This window comes from Lycium ferocissimum, unplaced genomic scaffold, assembly GCF_029784015.1.
Source record: "Lycium ferocissimum isolate CSIRO_LF1 unplaced genomic scaffold, AGI_CSIRO_Lferr_CH_V1 ctg6374, whole genome shotgun sequence".
Lineage (NCBI taxonomy): Eukaryota > Viridiplantae > Streptophyta > Magnoliopsida > Solanales > Solanaceae > Lycium > Lycium ferocissimum.
The window spans coordinates 5,216-29,400 of NW_026726332.1; the positions used below are offsets into that span (position 1 = coordinate 5,216).

The 24,185-nt window shown below is 36.2% G+C and overlaps 1 protein-coding gene and 1 pseudogene across 1 annotated transcript; one reads left to right on the forward strand and one right to left on the reverse strand.

The window, feature by feature from the left end:
- On the forward strand, window positions 1–22,852 carry LOC132045229 (serine carboxypeptidase-like 18; annotated as a pseudogene).
- LOC132045227 (uncharacterized) lies at window positions 4,688–5,784 on the reverse strand. Its single transcript, XM_059435773.1, has 2 exons — window positions 5,299–5,784; window positions 4,688–4,957 (listed from the first exon to the last, which is right to left on the reverse strand). The coding sequence occupies exons 1-2, from the start codon at window positions 5,782–5,784 to the stop codon at window positions 4,688–4,690; spliced, it is 756 nt and encodes a 251-aa protein (XP_059291756.1).
- Window positions 22,853–24,185: the final 1,333 nt, after the last annotated feature.

The window sequence follows — 24,185 nt, forward strand, 5'->3', positions numbered from 1 at the left end:
ATGGTGAACATAGAGATATGTTACTATTTGTTTTTAGTTGTTGTAGCAGAACTTTGTTCACAGCCTGCTGTAGCTGGTTCACCAGTGAAGTTTCTTCCAGGATTTCAAGGAGCACTTCCTTTTCAACTTGAAACTGGGTCAGAAATTAAAGTCTGAACTAAGTCTATTTTAGTCTCCTCAATATGTTTGTTGATACCTTTTTTCTTTTTCATTTTTATGCTCTTCGTTTGCCACCTTGAGCTGAGGATCCATAAGAAACAACCTCTCTACCTCCCAAAGGTAGGGGTAAGGTCTTCGTACACTCTATCCTTCCAGACCCCATTCATCACTGGCGATATTGTTGTTGTTGCTCTTCGTTTGCTAGAAAGTCGGCACATTAGTTTGTCACCTCCAAATACGTTTGTTGTTTTGTGTGGGAATTTTCCACATATTTATTATTGTTTAGTTTTTGAAGTGAATTAATTAAAACTCGTATGACAGAAAAATAATTGATTGGTGTTTCCAGGTATATTGGAGTAGGTGATTATGAAGATGTGCAATTATTCTACTACCAGTGAATTTGCTGCGCTTTGCGCGGTCATTAAAATAAATTAGTAAATTTATAATAAGTATTTTATAATTTTAATTCTATAAGTTTCTTTGGTAGATTCTTAATTCTATAAGAAAAAATATATGATAAAACTTTTGTGATTCATCCTTAATAAAATTGTGTTGACATTAAAGAAAATTATAAAGTTGTTTTCCGTAGTAAATTTATAATAAATATTTTATAATTTTAATTCTATAAGTTTCTTTGGTAGATTCTTAATTCTATAAGAAAAAATATATGATAAAACTTTTGTGATTCATCCTTAATAAAATTGTGTTGACATTAAAGAAAATTATAAAGCTGTTTTCCTTAGTAAATTAATTATTATTTTTACCATCATAAAAATTTCTCTATCTAACATGTGTCATTATATTTTTCGAATTTGATTCCTCTCCACTACCCTTTTACTCCTCTTTTTTAAGTACACATTTGGATGAGTGACATTTGGGATAATTTTTTTTAGTATTCTAGACAACCAATATGGAATGAACGAAGTAACTTAATAGTAAGTATTTTCACCATAGTTAAGTGGATGACTTTGGAAAAATGCTCTCCAACTTTGGTAAGAAAAAAGATTTTCTCCACAAATTTTGGCACCCATTAATATCATTAAGTTTGTTTTATACCAAAATCTTTAAATTATTATTTCAAGTGAAGACATACAAATATATGGGAAAAAAAAAAAACTAAAATACGTATGCCAGAAAATACATATGGAAAAAAAAACTTCATCATATACTATATTTCTTGAGAAACATCCTCAAGAAATCTCTTAATTGGAGAAGAGAACTTAACGCTCATTTTATAAATAAATTAAAAGACATGTAACGTAAGTCCAGTGTATTCCTTTTCTATTTAAGGGTTGTTCGTAAAGAATATTAATTGTCATAAAAAATTAATTTATGAGTGTATTTAGAGGTATTAAGAACTTGGAAGACTTTTGGGCTTGATTAAGTCCCCTCTCACCTTATATTCCTATTTAATTATTATTTATAAATAACATTAGTAAAAATATATTTTACAATAAGAGAAACATAATATGAGGGAGAAACAGAAAACGACCCAAAAGGAAAAAAGGAATAGATGTAAAATGTATGATTTAAAACAGGGGAATTTCAAAACTAATAAACCCTCCATGAACCACAAGACTGATGGCATGCCTTTCATTTTTTGTTGCCACCAATAGTACTGATACCGTCATCCACTGATGTTGGATTATCATACAAAGAGATCGCACAAAAAGAAAGGTAAATAAACCCTAGTGTGGAAGAAAGAGAGTAAGAGAGAGATTTGTCTTTATTTCTGAAAAATGGGAAAATAAGTGAATGAATGCAACCTCATACAACCCCCGTCCTTACATAACTAATAGACCGGGTCATTTACAATTAGGCCTAATATGAATATACAAATTTCAACAAGTAAAATGAATGTACACTTAATGGACCTCAGGACTAATACTACTATTATCTAACACCCTCCCCCCCCCCTCAAGCTTGCCCAAAATATAGTGATGTGATGATCCTGGCAAGGCCTTAGTTAAGATTTCAGCAAGATGTTCAGTGGTAGAGACATGATGGAGGGAAATCAGGCCAGCAACCAAGCAATCCCAGACATAGTGGCAATCAATGTCAACGTGTTTCGTACGCTCATGGAAAACCGGATTCTTTGCTATATGGAGAGTAGCCTGACTATCAAAAAAAACAGGAATAGGAAAAGAAAAGGTTAAACTAAGATCTCCAAACAAATGAACCAGCCATGAAATTTCAGCAACCACTTTTCTTAAGGCTCGGTATTCAGCCTCAGCAGAAGAAAGAGAAATTGTGGGTTGTTTCTTGCATTTCCAAGAGATAGGACAACCACCAAACATAATGTAAAACTCAGTAATGGACTTACGCGACTCAGTGCAGGCACCCCAATCGGAATCAGAAAAAGCCAATAAGGAGACATCAGAAGAAGCAGATAACAGCATACCCAAATCAAGGGCATTAAACAAATATCTCAACACATGAATGGCAGCTAACATGTAAGGAACCTGAGGCTACTGAAGAAATTGACCGAGGTGTTATACAACAAAGGCAATATCAAGCCTAGTATGCTATAAATAATTCAACTTGCCAACTAATCTCCTTTATGTTGTGGGATCAGAAATGGCCTCACCCATGTCAGCAGTTAGTTTAAGAGAGGACTCAAGAGGAGTTACAACAGGACTGAATTGGTCATAGTGAAATTCATCTAGCAAGTCAGTAGCGATCACCTCTAAACCCAAGAAATAATGGATAGAACTCAGGTCTTTGATTTTGAACTGGGTATCGAAAAATGATTTCAAACTAACCAATTCAGTAACATCATCACCAGCTAATAAAATGTCATCTACATAAATAACCAATACAACCAAGGAAGAACCAGTGGACTTGGTGAATAGAGAGTAATCATTCTTACTTGAAATGTAGCCTCTTGAGAGCAAAGCTTCAGACAATTTAGAATACCATTGCGTGGAAGCCTACTTAAGGCCATAGAGTGACTTCTTGAGCTTGCAAACCAATGGAACAGTGGAAGAAACAGGAACAATCACTTGAAGGCCAAGGGGAATCTTCATGTAAACTTCTTCATGGAGATCACCATGAAGGAAAGCATTGTTGACATCTAATTGATACACCACCCAGTTCCTTTTGGCAGCTAAGGAGAGAAGGCATTTGATGGTGGTAAATTTCACCACTGGAGAAAATGTTTTAGTGTAGTCAATACCCTCTTTTTGAGTGTCACCTCTAATGACAAGTCTGGCCTTATACCTCTCAACTGTTCCATTAGATCTCTATTTGATTTGTACACCCATTTACAAGGGACAGGTTTCTTGTGGGGAGGAAGAGGCACAATATCCCAAGTATTATTTGCCTCAAGAGCTTGAAATTCATGTAGCATTACCTCTTGCCAAGCAGGATGAGGGGCAGCCTGTTGGTAGTATTGAGGTTCATGCAAGTGCAGCTCAGTAGTAGGAATCTTGGAATTTACAGAAACAAGATGTGAAGAAAGTACATAATTACAGATAAAATCAGGGAGATAAGAAGGTCTGGTGGACTATCTGGTGGGCTGCCTAGTAGGAGGAGGGTGAACAGGTAGAGAAGGAGCAGGTGAGATAGGAGCATCAGAGGAAATAAGGGAAGAAGGTGAGGCTGGAGGGATAGAAGGAGAAACAGATGGTTGGGGATGATCATCTGTAAAGAATGCAGGAGGAGAAGGAAAGATAGAAGGATCAGAAATGGAATAGGTAAAGAGATGCTCATGAAAGATAACATCTCTGGAGAAAAAAATGGAGTGAGTGGATAGATTGAGTAGTTTATATCCCTTTTTACCACATGGATACCCTAAAAAGACACAAGTTATGGCCCTGGACTGAAACTATTCCTCCCAGGTTTGGGTGTTATAGCATAAGTAAGACAGCCAAAAGATTTCATATGTATATAAGTGGGAGGAATGCTATGTAACTTTTCAAATGGGGAAATATTTCCTATGGCAGAAGAAGGCATTCTATTGATGATATAGGTAGCAGTAAGAACACAATCTCCCCAGTACTTGGTAGGTAGATGAGACTGGAAAAGTAAAGCTCTAGAAGTTTCTACGAGATGCTTATATTTTCTTTCAACCACCCCATTTTGTTATGGGGGTATGAGGGATTGTAGTTTAATGGAGGATGCCATTGGCAGAGAAGAAAGCAGTAGCAGCTCAACTCAAATGCATTGTCAAACCTGAAAGTACGAACAGAGGAATTGAAATGAACTTTGACCATTTTGGTGAAAGCTTGGATGATGGAAAGAGCATTACTTTTGCAAGAAAGGAGATGAGTCCATGTTACCCTAGTGTAATCATCTACTAAGGTAAGGAAATATCTAAACCCATTATAAGTTCTAGTGTGGTAAGGTCCCCATATGTCAATGTGTACTAATTGAAAAAAGGCAGTAGAATGAATTTCACTGCTAGGGAAAGGCAATCTTTGTTGTCTTGCCATGGGATATATAGGGCAAACAAAGGATTGTTTGGTAGAAATTTTGTTGGACAAAAAGGAATTGAGTGCATTCTATGAAATGGCATATGCCCTAATCTTTAATACCAAAACAAATCCACTTTATTAACAACATCATGATTTTTACAAGGAAGAACAGAAACATTACAAGTAATAGTGGATTCATCACAAACAGTACTTGGATTTATAGATGAAGAACTATTACAAACAAGATCAGAGGTTCCATGAGGCACAGCTGGAATATTGGAAATGGAATGAACAATAGTAGAATCTGGAAGTAAATCAGACAGCAAAAGATATAAACCATGTGTTGCTCTACCAATTTCCAGTGGCCTCTTTAAAGAAGGGCCCTGTAAAAAGCAAGAAGAAACACTGAATGTAGCTAAGCATTGTAATTGATGCAAAAGTTGATAAACATAAATGAGATTGAATTGAAATGAAGGAACCAAGAGGACATTATGCAAAGTGATGTCCTGCCTAAGATGCAGGGATCCAGTGGACACCACTTTGACTTTATATCCATTTGGCAAAGGAATTAAGTAAGGTTTTGATAAAGGTTGAAGGTTGTGAAGAGATTGTTTGTGTGGGGTCATGTGATTAGTGGCACCTGAATCTAAAATCCAAGGATTTCTACCTAGCTGAGCAGACAAACAATGAACAAAATGTTGAACTTCAGGAAGATGGCACATACCTGCAAAATTGGCAAAGCCAACTTGGTCTGTAGATGAACCTTGTGGCTGTTGGAATAGATGCATAATGTGTTGGTATTGCTCTGGGCTGAACCCATATGGAGTAAAATCAGCACTGGCAACACTAGGGAATTCATAGGGGTGACAGATTTATTAGAAGGAGGAGTGTCAATTTGTACGCAAGCAGCAGTCCTGTCATTTGATCTCTTGTTCTTTGTAAACTTGAAATCAGCAGGATAGCCATGTAATCTGTGACACTTCTCCATAACATGACCAGTTCTTTTACAGTACTTGCAATATAAGGAGGAGTTTGTTGGAGAACTAGATTTTCTTAGATCAAAATTTACTTTCTGAGGGTAAAATTGTGGTTTATGCTGAGAGAGACCATTGCTAGAAGATGAAGCAGAGAATGGTCTATTGGAAGGACCATTGGATGAAGCATAAAAGGATGCTGAGTCTCTAGAAAATCCAGTAGGTGGTGGTGTCATACCCTATTTTAACCGGGGTTAAAATAGTTTACAACATCCGGGTAATTCCGGGGTTATTTAAAGTTAAGGAGTCGCCACCTAATTATTTACGGTGAATTAGGGCACCTAAGGTTAATTAAAGTAATTATCTAAAATCGATTTGTTTTTAAAGTCTACGAAACTAAAAAGAGCTGAGTAAGGGTTCAACTAACTTAAAGGGAAGGTATTAGGCATCCTCTAAGTTCCATTAAAATATTTAATCCGACCGGACTCAAATTTAATTAGGCTAAGTATAAGTGTAACATTTTAAATGTTTGGAAAATAGTTTATAAATGTTGCTAAGGTTTTAAATAAAAATATAGTAATGTTATTCAAAATAAGACTTATAGAAAATATAATAGTTTGTATACAAGAAGAACTTTAACGGCTATTTTAAAATATGACTTATAAAGGTTGTTAAAGTTTTGAAGAAAGAATATAATGATGCCATTTAAATAATACTTATAAATATTTCTAAGGTTTTGAATAATAATGTCATCCAAGCTAAAATCTGCAAAATATAATGATTTGCGTCTAAGTAGAAACCTTTAAATAGAAGGCTTAACAAATTCAGATTTGGGATAAAATTATATTATGTGAATATAGTGATGTAAAAATTTAGACTTATTCCCAAATAGCATATAAGACGAGGCGAGTTTTCTTTCTTTTTAATTAACTGTATTTGGTTTAAAATATGCATAATTTGATAAATCTTGAAGAAATGGTTTATAAAAGTCCTTGAATTCATACTTGTATATTAATAACGTTTCGAAACTTTAAGATATAACATGATTCCATTAACTCAAAATATATATATATAGTTACGCTATTTGCAAATTAGTTATTCCAAATAAATAATATAGATGTTAGATGCTATAAATAGTTTTGACATAAAAGAGAGAAAAAAGAAGAAGATGGAGCTTATGGAGTTAATTGGGTCTTTCTTAAATTAGTTACTAAATTAAATTCTCTACTAATCTACTATGGCTCATTTAGTTAAGGAAACAAACAAGTGAAACGTTAGTTGCACAAATACAAATCAAAATGCATAAAAATGAAATAAAGGAGCAAATGACGTTAAATGGGCTCGGCCCATTTTTATGGACTGCTGTTGTTGCTTTTCATTATCATTTTTTTGCGCGGAGTGCCCTTCTTTTGGGGTGGTCTTTAAATTTTGCCCCTCATATTTAAAATGTTTAAATTTTGCCCTTCGGCTAACACCCATAGGTCCCGGAGTTCGAACCCACGCGATCGAAATTTTAAAAAAAAAATTCGCAAGGCGTTTAATTTTCGCTATCAACAACATACACTTGTTAAGGAATTACACATTTTATGCGGACCCGGCATACTCATGCCTTATGGGCGGACTTGGCATAAGTATGGGTCGGCATAACTTTGATAATTCCTTCCAAAGTTATGCCGGTGGGGGCATACTTTTAATGGGCAAACTTTTTCTTAGGACCGGCATAACTTTGTGAAGGAATTATCAAAGTTATGTCGGACCGTATACTTATGCCAAGTACGCACAAGGCATAAGTATGCGGGTCCGTATAACTTTGGTAATTCCTTCACAAAGTTATGCGTGGGGGCATACTTTTAATGGGCAAACTTTTATGCGGATCAGAGCATAAACTTTTGAATGAATTATCAAAGTTATCTGGGACCCCGGCATACTTATCTTATCAAGTACGCCATAAGGCATAAGTATGCGGGTCGGGCATAACTTTGTAATTCCTTCACAAGTGTATCTTAGTTGGGGCATAGCGAAATTTAAACTTGCCTTGCGAATTTTTTTTTAAATTTTGACTGCGCGTGGGTTCGAACCTGGAACCTATGGGTTTATGCGAAGGGCAAAATTTAAAGATTTCAAATATGAGGGGCAAAATTTAAAGACCACCCCAAACGAAGGGCAATTCTGCGAATTGCCCTTTCATTATTGGACTTTTGGCCAAAAACTTGGTTTTCTTTCCCTTGGCTGCGGATAAATGGGGCTGGACAGAGAGAGGTTACGTCGTGTTGGGCTTTTGGCCCAACGCCAAAATGCGGAGAAGACAAGTCCGAGGGACTCGTATACGATAGTCATGCAAAAAAGAAGATAAGGGAATGATTAGTATATAAATGATAAAAGAAAAACTAAGGCCTAGATAGGAAACTAAGTATTTGCATACAACACAATAAAAGAACACTTAGAGAACATAATCAAACCCAAAATGAGAGCTAGCGGCTGTAGCTATCAGCATATGAAATGGATAAAATGGGCAATGAGGGTACACAGTGAAGCAGTTAAAGGAAAGACAGGTGCAGGCCCGATAACATGCCCAAGCAACAGAAGAAGCAAATAAAGCGAAACAGTTTCAGTTTCCAGAATAAACAACTCGTGTATATATCAGGTATACTCTCATATATACATCATAATGTATGCATGATGTTTCTTATTCATGTAGTAAACGACTACCAGTTTTCATAGCCTACATAATCAGCACCACAAATCATTTCGTATCGCGAATATAGGGACAACAGACCAGATCCCTTCCACACTTAGGATGCATAGCACTGATTTATCTTAATGCCTTTCATTTGTTTTCAAAGCAGAACCAAAGTGGATGTTTGAAAGGGGAAAGGGGCTTTGCAGATTCTTATTTATTGTGGCAGCGAACTTGGCTAGAGCATTTGGCTGTTCAAAATCAATTAAACCTTTAGTACAAATATGTTTTCTGCTAAGCTAAATGGTTCACTGATCACTAGGGAAAATGCACACTTGCTCAACAATAAAGTAAGCTGCCCCTTACGAGAACCATTTTCTAACAGAAGCAATTTGGAGCTTGAGATAATAAGCAAAGGGAAACAAACGAAAGCTCAAACCAACCATGGAATTATCCGCTCCTCTAAACTAAACATAAAACTCATATTCTGAGTTAAATTTGAATGAAGTCTGTCTCTTAGCACTTAACCGAAGACAGTGCTTGAAAATATCAACTAGTACACACATATCCAGTGAAATCGAAACTAAGCTACCGCTTTCAAGAAAAACTAACAACTCAAAACTAATCAGACTATCTTTACTTTAAATAGATAAAGAAAAACTAAAGCGCGACAGGAAGAGTAAGCTTTAATCTTAAAAATCACTAACTAATTTGAACTAAATCACAGGACTAATTGAAATTCAGATATAACTCAGAGAATGCATGAAAGAACAATAGTGATTTCCAAATAAAACAACAAGAAGATACTAAATGCTAAAAACATTACTAAAACTACACGTAATCTTAACTAAACAAGAAAAGATTAATAAATGTGAAGCTTGTCATTTTGTTCTCACTTGACTAATTAAAAGCATCTAGCAAACAAGAGTCAATTAATATCAGCAACTAAGAAACAGTCATGATAAGGACGCAAATAATTTTAAAACTTATGTATCCTTATGTCTAGTCGATCCTCCAGTTCAGGTCAAGGGATCCATAGGATATTTCATTCAGCACACATTTTAACGTGAAGTCTATGAACGTAGTTTCTGACATATGGAGAAGACTACGAACGTTCTGTCCGTAAATCTTTCACACTCGTCTTTAGCAACTTAAAAGAAGAAAATCCCAAATCATGGAACCAGCCCAGAACATGATTGAAAAATTAGTCATATGGCAAGCATAGAACACTAAGGGCATGGTTTCTATTACACTCGCATGTCACGACCTCGGAGATTCGAAACAGTAATTAATATCATGATTTAATCATAAACATATCTGCATACAACGGGACCCTAACAGATTTTCCGAGCAAACGCAGAATTTAATTGAAAGAAGCCAACGGGTCAAAATAGGATCTGAGTTTACCTCTTGTTGGTGCAGTGAACGGGGTGTTGATGCCTCGAATCTGCGCTCGAACACGACGAACCCAAACCCGATTAAGATGACCAAACTTTCAAACATAAAAATGAAAGTCAAATAATATGTTGGCTGAATTTCTTTAGAGTGAGGCTATCACCATCAAAAAAGAGCCGCCCCTGAGATGGATAAAACCAGTATTTATAGGGGGGTGTTTTAGGGTTTCCTTTTGTTTGAATCTTTGGGCGGGATTTGAAATTGAAATCCTTTCAAATCCGAATGTTAGAATTTGTACGAAATTGTTTGTTTGTGATCCTTTTCCGTGACCTTCTGAAAAGCAACAGATTTCACGAAAATGGTGGCACAGATCTGAGATGGTGAAAGAGGGTTTATTTTCTGGCTAGAAATGGCAAGGTAAAGAAAGAGAATAGAGCAGAGGAGGAAGGAAAAACTGTGCGTATTGCACGAAAGTGGAGGGTATGGATCTGTGGTGTTGAAAGGGGGGTTGTAACGCAGCTGAAAATGGGTGAGGGAGACGGAGGAGAGAGAGAGAGAAAGGGGAGGCTGCGTCTGGAAAAGAAAAAATGGATTAGGTTTTTCTATTTTGTCCCTAAAGAGGCTGATGAAAATGAAAAGAAGAATGGGCCGGATCGGGTCAAGTAATGGGTATGGGCTAGTCGTTTAGTGTAGAAAATGGGCTGGTCTGTGTTAGTCCGAAAATGTGGGCTGGTCCGCTTGGGCCATTTATTTGGATGAAATTTTGAGGCCTTCTCTCCTTCAACTTAATTCCACGGGTTTTAATTTAACGACTAGTACAATATATACTATGTGAAATTGAATAGTAATTAGTAAGTGATTCAACAAAGTAAAAATTAATTTAACGAGTACAAATCCTAAAATGAACGATGACGGACCATTTAAAAATTGTGATAACGTATTGCTAGTAATGTTTGAAAATAAAAATAGCGAAAATAAAGTATTTAGCTCGTCGATAAATTTAGAAGCCCGAGTATATAAAATTAAATGAAGGAACGACAAAATTGGGTGTCAACAGGTGGTCCCTCCTTTTGACTCTCATCTTGTTGCAATAGGGAATATGCCTTACTCATGCTAGGAAGTGGACTCATCATAAGGATGCTACTTTGGACAGTAGAGTAGCAATCATTCAGGCCATTAAGATATTGATAAAGATGTTGATCCTCTATGAATTTGTTTAGTGCACCACAAGTGCATGTCGGACCAATATAGGCTGAGTTTAATTCATCCCATAGACTTACCGTTTTGGTGAAGTAGCGGTATATCGGAAGAACCACAGGTAGTAGCACTAATTTCTCTTTGAAGTTGGAATATATCTGGACCCGTTGGTAGCCATATCTATCATTTATGTCTTCCCAAACGTTTTTAGCGGTGGGAAAACACACTTCACGCTTATGGCAATTTCTCTAGTTAGGGAATTAATGATCCGGGATTTAACCATATCATTACAACGTTCCCAATAAGGAAAATAGGGGGATTCAGGTGAAGGTTTAGCAGCTGGTTCTTTACCAGTTAATAACCCTAGTTTGTTCTTATTCGACAATGAAGTCATTATACTACTACGCCAAATAACAAAACCAGTCCCATTGAACGGTATGCTCACTAATTAACTACCAGAGCTATCAGAAGGATGAACATAGAAGGGGTGAGAATTCTCCAAACTAAATTCAGTGAAACCCTTGTTGTTACCAGAGTTTCCACGCACACTACCCATTACAAATGAATCAACAACAAATACGATACAAGCTAACAAAAAAAATCAAGTAAAGTGCAACGATTCTATGTGGAAAAGCCCCAATTTCTCAAAACAAAATAGATGAAACCCTAGATTTATATGACGAACTAGCAATTGGATAGAATTTACCGGTCTTCTTCTTATACCTGAAGAAGCAAGGTCTTATCAACCAATACTTGTGAAGAAAACCCTCGATTCGACGAACAAAATCCAAAATTGTGTGATTTCGAACCAAAAACTTTATCAAGAAAACTTGAAAACTATCAATGAGGTTAACATCGATCGAAAGGTCATGAGTAGATCTATCTAATGACCAGCTCTAATACGTGTTGGATTATCATACAAAGAGACCGCACAAAAAGAAGGGTAAATAAACCCGAGTCTTTGAAGAAAGAGAGTAAGAGAGAGAATTTGTCTTTATTTTTGAAAAATGGGAAAATGAGTGAAGAATGCAACCTCATACAACCCCTGTCCTTACATAACTAATGGACCGGGTCATTTACTGATGGAACTAATCTGAATATACAAATTTGACAAGTAAAATGAATGTACACTTAATGGACCTAAGACTGATATCTCTTGTTGTCTAACAACTGATGCTAAAGAATTGTCCTTAGTGGTCATGAAGTTCCTCTTTACATGAAATGAATAATTTTCATACTTCCAGCTAGTAAATGATCAAATTTAGTCATGATGTTCCTGTTTGATCAAATGAATGAATCATACTACCATTCATAGAATGAGATAATTCAAACTTCATGAACTAAAGTTAAAGTAAAGCAGGATAAAGTTACCAAGAAAGTTTGCAATAATGCCTATTTAGCTCTTTTATGACTTCAGGCTCTCTTGAAGACACGCTTGTCAAGAATGTACTGTTAAAACACACATCAAACCGCTATTGAGATAGACATGCTCATAAAAATTCTGGTCAATGGAACTTCTTATGTGAAAGTATTGATGAAAGTAGTGAACATTATATGATTTACCTAGTTAAGGCATCGCTTTGCAAGATGCTCTTGTGGTCCAGCTTTTCTTGTAGTTGTTTAGTGAACTCCCTTCTTTCTTCTCATGGTTTTCTTTCCAATTGTCCTCACTAAAAGGATCATCTTTTGCAGCTTTTCTTTATTCACCATGTGAGAAGAATTTTTATTACCAGATTTAATACATCATCAATTAGCAACAGAGACTTTTGGGCTCTATAATGGCAAAAAAAAAAAAAAAAATTACCACATAAAGAAAACAAACCTATAAAATCATATTATGTTAACAAGATACTCTCGATGGTTTTCTTCTCTCTAGGCGCAGGTTACTAACGTGCGCTGGCCATGGGGAAGAGAGCTCGAATCCCATCAGAGAAGGCGAAAATGGCACAAGCCGAAGCACTGCAGGCAAATCGAGGTAGGAAAACAAAGCAAATAGAGATACAGGAAGAGATTCAAGTCGGATCTGAACCTCAAAGTGCAGTAGATCGACGGGAAGCAACGACCATGGCAGTTCAAAATTCTGCTCAAAAGGCTAAGGATGCAGCTCAAGAGGCGCAATTACAAGCTAAACAAATGAAAGAAAAGGAAAAAGTAGCTCAATTGCAATGGGCAGAGATAAATTCCCCAGTAAATTCGGGCAACACAACATCCGGTAGCGGAGTGAAATCGTGGGCGGACGAGGTAGAAGAGGTGAGTGAGCAGCCGGAAAAGAGAAGATCGATCTGGGACAACTTTGATATATCCAAGATGTCGAACGCTGGATTCAAATTAGACTATATTAAACCAGGAAAGTATGGTGAGTCTTCAATAACTGACATAGATTTTGAGGATATTGAATCTGAAATCATTTACTGGAAAACAGCGATAGTGTGCTATGTACTGGGTGCACACCCTCCGTTCACTGTGATTAATGGATACATACAACGAATGTGGGCAAAACATGGGCTAAATAAAGTTGCAATGATGAAAAATGGGGTAGTATTAGTTCGATTTGATACAATGGAGGGGAAGAACGAAGTGTTGCAAGGGGGGATATACCATTTTGATAACAAACCATTCATTGTTAAGGCATGGGATCCGGAGATGGAATTCACTAGGGCAGAATTGTACTCAGTCCCTATTTGGATTAAACTCCCTGGATTGGATTTTAAATATTGGAGCTCAGCCGGACTGAGTAAGATTGGTAGCTTGATTGGGAAACCTCTCATGGCGGACAGAAATACAGAGAAGAAACAGGGGCTAAACTTTGCTAGAATCCTGGTGGAGGTGACTATGGATACTAAACTGCCAGATCTTGTGTTATTTAGAAATGAAAGGGGCAATGTGGTGGAGCAAAAAGTTATATATGATTGGAAGCCAACATTGTGTAGTTATTGTGATAAGTATGGGCATTCCATAGAGGAATGCAGAAAGAAGAATCCAGTGACTAAGCATGTCCCGGATGCGATGCCTACCACTGTAAGCGACTCACAGCGAGGATCTCGCACGTAGCAATTCTGTCGCGACTCCTATCGTAGCATGGCACCTCTCGTGCAGTGGGAGATAAACAAGTAGTGCGGAGTAAAGAAGCCACAACACAAGTGCAACGAGGCACGACTTGTTCATTGTGGATAACTCCTATGAGAGGAACAAGTCCTTCATTGCAGTTGAAACAGAACACGGGAGTGAGTAGAAACTCCTTTCAAGCTTTGACTAAGACAGATGGTAACAAGGGTGTAGTGCGGAAGGCGAAACCATTCGCCAGAGTGAGGAAGGCGAAACCATCCCTCCACTTGGGAATGGTTAATCTCTTATCTTTGGAATGTCCGGGGGCTTAATGGCCACAATAAGCGACGGGATGTAATATTTTCTGCAATAAAGAACAAGTTGGATTAGTGGGATTGGTTGAAACAAAGGTGAAGAGTACAAATATCGATCAAGTAATGAATAAAATGTTTGGAGGTTGGCAATACACCACCAATCTAGGAACACATTACAATGGTAGGATAGTGATAGGATGGCGGCCAGACTATTATAGAGTGGATGTGGTATCGAGTTCTGCCCAGATGATCACATGTGATGTGGTATATATTCCACTTCAGTTATCATTTAGGGTGTCAATAGTATATGCATATAATACTAGGGAGGAGAGACGGGAGTTATGGGATGAAATAGAGATGCAAAGTACTACTTGTCTGAAACCTTGGTTAGTATTAGGGGATTTTAATTCTGTGTTGCACATGGATGATAGATTGGGAGGGAATCCAGTGACATTACCTGAAGTTACTGATTTTCAGAATTGTATCGATGCAAGTGGATTGCTGGAATTACCCCACCAAGGGCAGAAGTATACATGGAATGATAGGAGCAGTGATAGGAGAATATTTTCAAAGATAGACTGGATGTTTATTAATGCTGAGTGGCTAAACACTATGCCATCTTGTAAATTTTGTTTATCTAGCGAGAAGGTATAAGCGACCTTTCGCTCGCTAGAATATCCTTACGCAAACGAGGCTATTAGAGTCGGGAGAGCATTTCAATATTGTAATGTATGGTCCAACACCCCCGAGTTCAAAGACAAGGTGCAAACGATCTGGAACCCAAATTGAAGGTTGCAAAATGTGGAAGATAGTAAGGAAATTGAAATTGTTGAAAAAGAGCCTAAAGGAGCCGAATACACGACATTTAGAAATATAGTGACCGGAAATTTGCGAGAAGATAAAATATCCTTTGGTCAAAGCTCAGGAGAAACTACAAGCTGACCTCTAAATATGTTGCTTCAACAGGAGGAGAGAGCACAATACACAAAATATAGGCACACTTCTTACATGGCAGAGATGTTTCTACAACAACAAAGTAAAGCAACATGGTTAAAGCTTGGGGATGATTGCACCAAGTACTTTTTTGCTGTTATTAGGCATAGAAGGCTCCAACGTAATCAATCACTCGGTTGAAGGATGATCAAGGTAGCGCGGTATGAACTCGAGGCCATTGCACAAATCTTTGTGGAGTACTATATGGATCTGTTGGGGAAGAAAACTGAAACAAGAATAACTGGACATAAATATTTCTTTAATAATGGGCCTACTCTTACATCAGACCAACAAATTACATTACTACAAGAGTACACAGGCCAGGAGGTTAAACAAGCTATCTTCCATATAGATATTAACAAGAGTCCAGGGCCAGATGGGTATAGTAGTGGGTTTTTCAAAGCTGCTTGGGAGATAATAGGAAAGGATGTTATAGAAGCGGTGCTTGACTTTTTTAGAAATGGCAAGTTATTAAAGCAACTCAACACAACAAATATTGCTCTGATTCCCAAGATACCAGGCCCAGAGTTTGCCAGCCAGTTTAGACCAATATCATGCTGCAACGTGCTGTATAAATGTATCACAAAGATGATTTGTATGAGGTTGAAATCAGTTGTAGACCACCTTGTAGCTGATAATCAGTCTGCCTTTGTCCAAGGTAGATCTATGTTGCATAATGTTCTGATATTCCATGATTTGTTGAGGCATTATAATAGGCAGACAACACCTAGATGCTTGATGAAAATAGACTTGAGGAAGGCTTATGATATGGTAAGCTGGGAATTTGTGGAGGAGGCTTTGAATGGGTATGGATTTCCAAGGAGATTTATTGAGTTAGTGATGAAATGTATTTCCTCACCAATGTTTACAGTAAGAGTAAATGGAGAGGGTCATGGATTTTTTGCAGGGAAAAGAGGATTAAGACAAGGTGACCCCATGTCTCCTCTCATTTTTGTCCTGGTGATGGAATACCTATCCAGAATTTTGAAATGCATGAGCTGGCTACCAGACTTCAAGTACCACCCTATGTGTAAACATGTCCAATTAACACACTTAATTTTTGCGGATGACTTGATGATATTCTGCAAGGGAAACATGCAATCAGTAACTCGAGTAATGGAAGCTTTGACCCATTTCAGTAAGGTCACGGGTTTAGTGGCAAACATGGAAAAATCCAGTATATTCGTGGCTGGGGTGGATGACAATACTAAAGCTCAAGCGTTGCGAGAAACAGGATTTACTCTCGGCACTCTTCCTATAAGATATCTCGGTCTTCCACTCTCATCAAAAAAGTGGAGCAAAATGGAGTGCCACCAACTTACAGAGAAAATCACACACAGAATCACTCAGGTATATTCAAAACAATTATCCTATGCGCAGATTATTATATCAGTGTTGTTTTCAATTCATAGTTTTTGGGGATCCGTATTTATTCTACCCCAAAGTGTAATCAAAGAAGTGGACAAAAAGTGCCGAGAGTATTTGTGGGGCACTACAGAGGAAAAAAGGAAGATAACACTTGTGGCTTGGGAAAGTGTGTGCGTGCCAAAGAAAGTTGGAGGACTTAACATCAAAGGTTGCCAGTTGTGGAATATTGCATCAGTAGGTAAGCTTCTATGGCAATTGGCAAGTAAAAAAGACTTACTCTGGGTCAGATGGGTACACGGTGTGTATATGCGGAATAATGATAATATATGGGATCATCTACCTCCACAGGACAGTAGTTGGTATTGGAGAAAACTAAATGCTCTAAAAATGGACATGAAGAACTGGTACTCACAACAAGGGATATATAGACTGAAATCAAATGGGAACTACTCTATATCAGCAAGCTATACACAAATGTTGGGAGATCAGAGAAGATGGAGAGGGGCTGAGCTGATTTGGAGCAGAATCTTACAACCAAAGCATAGATTTATTGCTTGGCTTGCTGTTAAAGGGAGATTATTAACAAAAGTGAGGCTGCAAAGGCTGCAAATTCCAGTAAACAATTTAGACTGTTGTCTATGTGATGAACAGGTCAGAGAGACACAAATGCATATATTTGCTGAGTGTAGTTGGACGAAACAAGTACTTGATGCCATGAAACAATGGACTGGAGTGCAAATGCCAGTTGGAGATGCAAAACAGGTAATAGTACGGATCAGAAGGAAGAAATGGAGGCAATTCTACAAGGAAGTTATAGCAGCACTTTGGGGTGCAACGTTATATAATATATGGCAGGTTAGGAACAGGAAACTCTATAGGGGAACACCTGTGAATACACAAGCAGTGATCACACAAATAAAGCAGGATTTTGTAACTAGATTAGAAACAGTGAGGTATTCAAGAAAGGCTAGAAGCTGTAGGACACTGATTCAAAAGTTTTTCTTGTAATTAGATGGTTTGTTGGAGGCTTAGTACTATTAACACCCTTCCTGGAAGGTGGTTAATAGGATTAGGTGCTCTTTAGGTGTAATGTTTTTGATGTTAATGGTAATATTTACATTTGTTACCAAAAAAAAAAACCTATAAAATCAGTTGGTGAGGGATGTAGTGATTACATCTGTGTTCTTTCATAACTTTTGGGTGCCCTATATTATTTTGCTGAAGCTTGTAATTAAAATTATAATCATGGTCTTAAAGATAAGTAACCAAGACCCTCAAAATACAATAAACAGTCCTTTGAAAAAACGCTATTTATAAAGTCAGGCTCCCGAGATAGCTCATATAGCGAAATAGCGAAAGAGATTTACAAGATGTAATCTAAATTTGAAATCCATGCCCCATATCTCAAGACAAATGTATAGCTTCCGTAACATTGAAAACTGCAAATAATGAGGTTTTTTGTTTTGTTTTTTGTAAAGAAGGTCGTTGATGTTACATCTACATTTGAGCCTTCACCTTTCGTAAAAGAATCAAGCACAGATTAGACAACATGTGCTCTCCTCTGCAATTGGAAGCGCTATCATAATGTACACAAAGCTCACGTGCTTACAAAAACAGACCATAAAATGGGAAGCTATTTTAGATGCTTCAAAACTCTTCATGACAAAGAAAAAGGAATTTTTTTGACTCGCTTGAACTCCCAAAGATACATAAGACTTGTCAAAATATAAAGGTATATATATATATATATATATATATATATATTTCTCAAGGATTATGGCAACTTCCTGTTTTTAGCCACCTATACCCCATCCCACTAAAAAATGAAGCTTCGATAGAAATTTTGTTAAGATAGTAATATTTGTCCAATGGTTTAACAAAATATCAGAGAGAACGAGATTATAAGTAAACGAACATACCCTGCTCCAAGGCCTAGATCTTGTTGCTTCGCTTAGTCCAAGATTAAGCATAACTAGTAATTAAGTTGGAGGTGATGTCACCATTTTGTGGACCTTGATCTCTAATCGGAGTACACCAATATTATTAGATCATACAATCACTGCAACATTGGCGCAGTGTGTAGAGAACCTAATACAAAAGAAGATACATTAGAAACGAAAATTACAGTCACTGCAACTTCACCCCAGCCTATAGCCACAACCAGCAAGTGCACATTCTTATCACTGACAAAAACAAAGCCTAATTCTCACCTTATAAACGGTACTGGGTGTCCCTCACTATGAAAATAACTTCTTACGTACTAAATAAAAAATGTAGTTAGTCTTATGAAAATAGAAATACTTATAATCAGCCGAAGAACACTAACATTGGTTACTTGATCAAAAACTCTCTTCTAACCTCTTGCAAATGGTTCATCTACCCACCACATACACATAGATAGACAAAGAGAGTGATATCTTCAATCTGTGATTTCTGTTTAGTTTCCTGCAACAAAGACAAAACTACATGTACACTGAATGATAGAACATACTCCCTCCGTCCCAATTTATATGAGGGTTAGACGTATTTGGAGAGTCAAACAATTCTTCCTTGACACGATTTTCTCCAACTTTTTTCATTTATAGTGAATTATTAGTCATGCACACTTATAGTACTTTTTATGTAGTTTTCAAATATGTAAATTTTATTATAAAATACTCGAATAATTTATGTTTAAATCGAGTCAAAAGAAAGAGTTGTTTGACTCCTCAAATAGGTCAACCCTCATATAAATCGGGGCGCACGGAGTACAAAATATTACGGAGATTTGCAAACGATGTTAGATTTAATTACAGATATAAAAATAGTAAAACATAAAAGAAACTCATTGCAATTGATACAGACATGACAGATCTTTGCGATTTGGCTACTTAAAGAACTTGTTGGTAAGTTTTTGTATCCAACTTGGTATTGTGTGGCTGAAAAGTCATTGTCAGGTTTTGGCACTATTTGTATAATTTAAAATAACAAACAGAAAATTCAATTTTACGAATTTCACAGTCTCTACAAATAACCCGACGAGGAAAGAAAAGAATAATCAATAACTTTCTGACAAACTTGAACATGATAAATACTTTATGCTGCTACGGTGCTACCATTGTTAAGTGTTAACTATTACTGAGAAGATTTCAGAATGATCTTTGAGTTTGGTTCCTTTAATTTCTATTTCCCACTAGACGCTTTTGGGCTTTCTAATGGGATAGGATTTCGGTTAAAGACTTTTGGTGAATTAATTAAAATGATAAACCGTTTTTGTCCCTCGGGATATCTTTCGATTTAAATGTAACTGAAACGTTGTATCTGTAATAATTTCTGATTTTTAAAAAATTGAATGAATGAAGAATGGAGGAAATAAATCAAAAAAAGGAGATAAAAGATAAATGGGTTTGCTGGACTCTAAGAGATGCCACATCAGCCGTGCCTAGTACCAGCTTTATATATATGTGTGTTTGTGTGTATATATATATATATATATATATATATATATTTTATAAAATCGGAGTCGAATCCAGAATCCGACCCTCTTATGCTTTGGGTCAATGGAGGCCCTGGTTGCTCTGCTCTTTCTGGCCTTATCTTGGTACGTCATATGAGTTTAGGTTCTATGCACTAACGGACACTAATGTAAAACTCTTTTATGCGCTCACGTCAATTATAAGATAATTATGGATATATCTGAACATAAGGTAATTATGGTAATTAAGGAACGTTTATTATTAATCTAGTAAAATTGTAACTAACCTGCTATATCTGACATGTTAAATTTCACTGAGAGTGTAAAAAATCCTTACACTATCCGTGTGTTCGTGTCATATTCCGTTTGTAATTTTGCTATGGATATGAAGGACCAATAAGTTTTGAGCCAGTGGAATACAATGGAAGTTTGCCTACAAAGATACCGAATTCTTACTCATGGACAAAGGTGTGTATCTGATACTGAATTGTACTTTGTACTGTATATAGAGTTTGTGCATAATCCAAAATTTTTAAAAGTATCATGGAATTATTTAGGTGGCAAGCATTATTTTCGTAGACTTACCGGTGGGCACTGGATTTTCCTACGCGATAACTCCGGCAGCTCTACGTCATCTGATTTGCAAGAAAGTGATCACGCATATCAGTTCCTTCACAAGGTAGTTAGATTCTTCACCCCATTATTGGTTAACATTACTTTCTCCATTGCCCTCTTTATTTGTTCGAAAACAACAGTCAATAATCAAATTTGTTTGCAGTGGTTCGTCAACCCAGAATCTTAACGAATTGGTGGTGGTGACTCATACTCAGGGATGGTTGTTCCCGTCATTACTCAAATCATAGCAATTAGTAAGACTATATTTGCTATAATGCTTATGGTTATTTTCTTGGATGATACTTTGCTGGTTTATCCTATACTTTATCATGTGAAATAGCTATCTAGAATTGCCTAAGGTGTTTTTCCCTTGTAATATGCTTTCAAATTTTGTGGCCTTCTCATAATGCAGAGAATGAAATGGGAATCAAACCATCTGTTAATCTTAAGGTTTGCGTCATTTTTCATGTATATATTCTCTTTTCTCTCAATTAGTGACCGTGAAGAAATAGACTTTGTACCTGCTTCGACCCTACAAGTCAACGAAGACTGTCTATGCGCAAAATGTATGCCCTATTATATCTTCAAATGGTTTCAGGGATATTACTTGGAAATCTATTGACTTTTGAAGGTGAAAATTATGAGGCTCCATTTGCTTATGGAATGGGACTTATTTCTGATGAACTCTATGAGGTTTGCTTTTATTTGTGTCGTAAAACATCTTAAAACCCCACCTTTTAGTTGTGCTTTCATTAACTTTACTTAAAAGTAATTGGCTTATTTTTTCTCAAGCAGTCCTTGAAGACTAATTATTGTAGAGTACCTCAACATAAATCCAAGAAATACAGTGTGTTTGCGAGATGTTCAGACTTTCAAAGAGGTTGATTCTATTTACAGTAAAAATTAATACGTATCATCTGCTTGTTTTATTTGGAACTAAACAGGCTCATTAAGATACTGACTTTATATGCAGCTTCTTAATGGAATTAATAATGGCAATATTTTGGAGCCTAAATGTAAGTTTGTTTCACCAAGGCCGCACTTAATGTTTGGCCAGAGAAGATATCTTGATGAAAAGTTTCATGAACTTAACAATCCTCAACAACTTCCTGCACTAAAATGTCATGTGAGTATTTGTCAACGTTCCATCTTCAAAAATTATCTACAAAGTATTGCATTCTTTATGCTATTTATTTTTGTATCTGTTAAATGCTTACAAGAATTTACAACTTGCAATTGTTTTAGAATGATTGGTACAAACTTTCTTATCATTGGGCTGATGATGGTCAAGTTAGAGTTGCCCTCAACATCCGGAAGGTGTGATTAAGGATGTTACACAAAACTAAATAAATTTATGTACATTGATAGCGTGAGGATTCTTTATAATGTATGTGTAAGTTTAATTTGTGATAGCATGTTATGGATTCATAAGTAATTTCCTTATTGTCAATGCGTAGAATTTAAACTCAAAACGATTATCTAATCAAATATTCCTCTGGTATATAACAGGGGACTATCGGAAAATGGGAGAGATGTGCAACTTTGCAATACCAAAAGATGATCATTAGTTATATTCCTCTGGTATATAACAGGGGACTATCGGAAAATGGGAGAGATGTGCAACTTTGCAATACCAAAAGATGATCATTAGTACCATACCATATCATGCAGATCTCTTATACACAGGTTGAGTAGAAATAGTGTGTTTACATGATTGAAATAACTACTAACAGAAATAATTAAATTTCATCAACTATTTTAATTGATGCAGTGGAGATCATGATAAGGTTGTTACCTTCCAATAAACTCAAGCATGGATAAAATCTCTTAACTACTCCGTTGTTGATGATTGGCGACCATGGACTGTTGACAATCAAGTTGCCGGGTTAGTTAGCTTGATGAAAGACATTGTGGACACTAATCATAACTCATAAGCTTTGTCTGGGGTATAGAAGTTAAACTCTTTTTTTTTTCCTTCTTTTGCACAATTTCAGTTACACGCGAAGTTACTCAAATAGGATGACATTTGCCATAGTGAAGGCAAGAAAACCTCTTATCAAACTAGTATCATCATCTATCTCTTTCACTTTCTTTTCTCACTTAGTTTGCAGAGAAAAATTCTATTGAGTACTGGGTTTTAATTTTTCTTTATTTTCTTACAGGGAGCAGGCCATACTGCACCAGAATATAAGCGTCATGAATGTCTGGCTATGCTTAGAAGGTGGATGTCTTACCAGCCCTTGTAATCAATAAATGTATCCAATTTGTATTCGTTGTCAAGCTTCAATACAATAGGCACAGTTAAAACTCTTATTTCTTACTCCTGTTATTAATAAGGATACTAGTTTCAGGTCACGCGCATTGCGCGTGTATTCATATGAAAATTAGTTATTTTTTAAAATGCATAATATGTTATTGGAAAGCTATAAGAAAGTGTTTATGAATTTGATTAAGTGAATAATATATCATTTTGATCTAATAATAAGGTAAATTAGATAAATAAAGATCTGGTTTATGAATTTGATTAAGTGAAACATTAGTTCAAAATCACATTGAGGATTTTATTATATATCCTTATCCTAAATAAATTTTGATGAAATATATAAATAATCAACATTTTTGGTTTGAGATTTATTAATTACATCATTAGCAATTCTATTTTTATTCAATTAATCTTTTCATCTTTTATATTTTACAAAAGTTAAGTCTACTTTGTAAGTCATTAACTGTATGAAAAAGGTCATTTGATTCTAAAAAGGTTTTTGAAGTTTTGAGAAAGTTTTTTTAGGAAACATGCAAGTGTTTCTAGAAATTTTTTATTTACTACCAAACACATAAGACTCAATGAAGCATAGCCAAATTAAGTTTAGCAGCGTATAAACAAATTCTAGAATAATAACGAATAAAAAATATATTTTCTCACTTAAGCCACATTAATATTATTTACTATTGGGGCATGATCAATGACCAAACATGTCCAATACGTGAAGCTACTGAGGAATCCATTCAGCACCTCTTTTTTGAATGTCCTATCTCTTCTTATATCTGGTGCAAAATTTTGAGATGGCAAGGTTATACTAGACAGGCAATGAGATGGCAGGATGAGCTACAATGGGCCGTGAAATTCGCTGCAAGCAAGAGCTCTAAGGCAGAGGTATATAGGATGGCGATGGCAGCCACTGTCTACTACATATGGCAACTCAGAAACAACAAAGTCTTTCAGAATCCATCCAAGACTGGTGATCAAGTTGTGAGGCTAATTATACAGGATGTTTTATGTCAAGTAAATACCTTTCCTAGGCTGGCTAGAATGATGGTCACTCTCAATTTTTATCCTTAGCTTCCTAGATAGTATATGTGGTATGTTGCTAGCGTTTGAGTTCAAAGGTAGCAGTTTTTGCTAGATGTTGCTGGTGTTTTAGTTGAGGCTAAAACTGGGGCTGTCCAGTTTTAGAGGGTCTCTTTCGTTTGTAAACATTATTTCCCTGGTAATAAAATCTTTACTTACCAAAAAAAAAAATATATATTATTTACTATTAGGATACAAGCAATAATAAACTATTTAACTACTGATGCAGA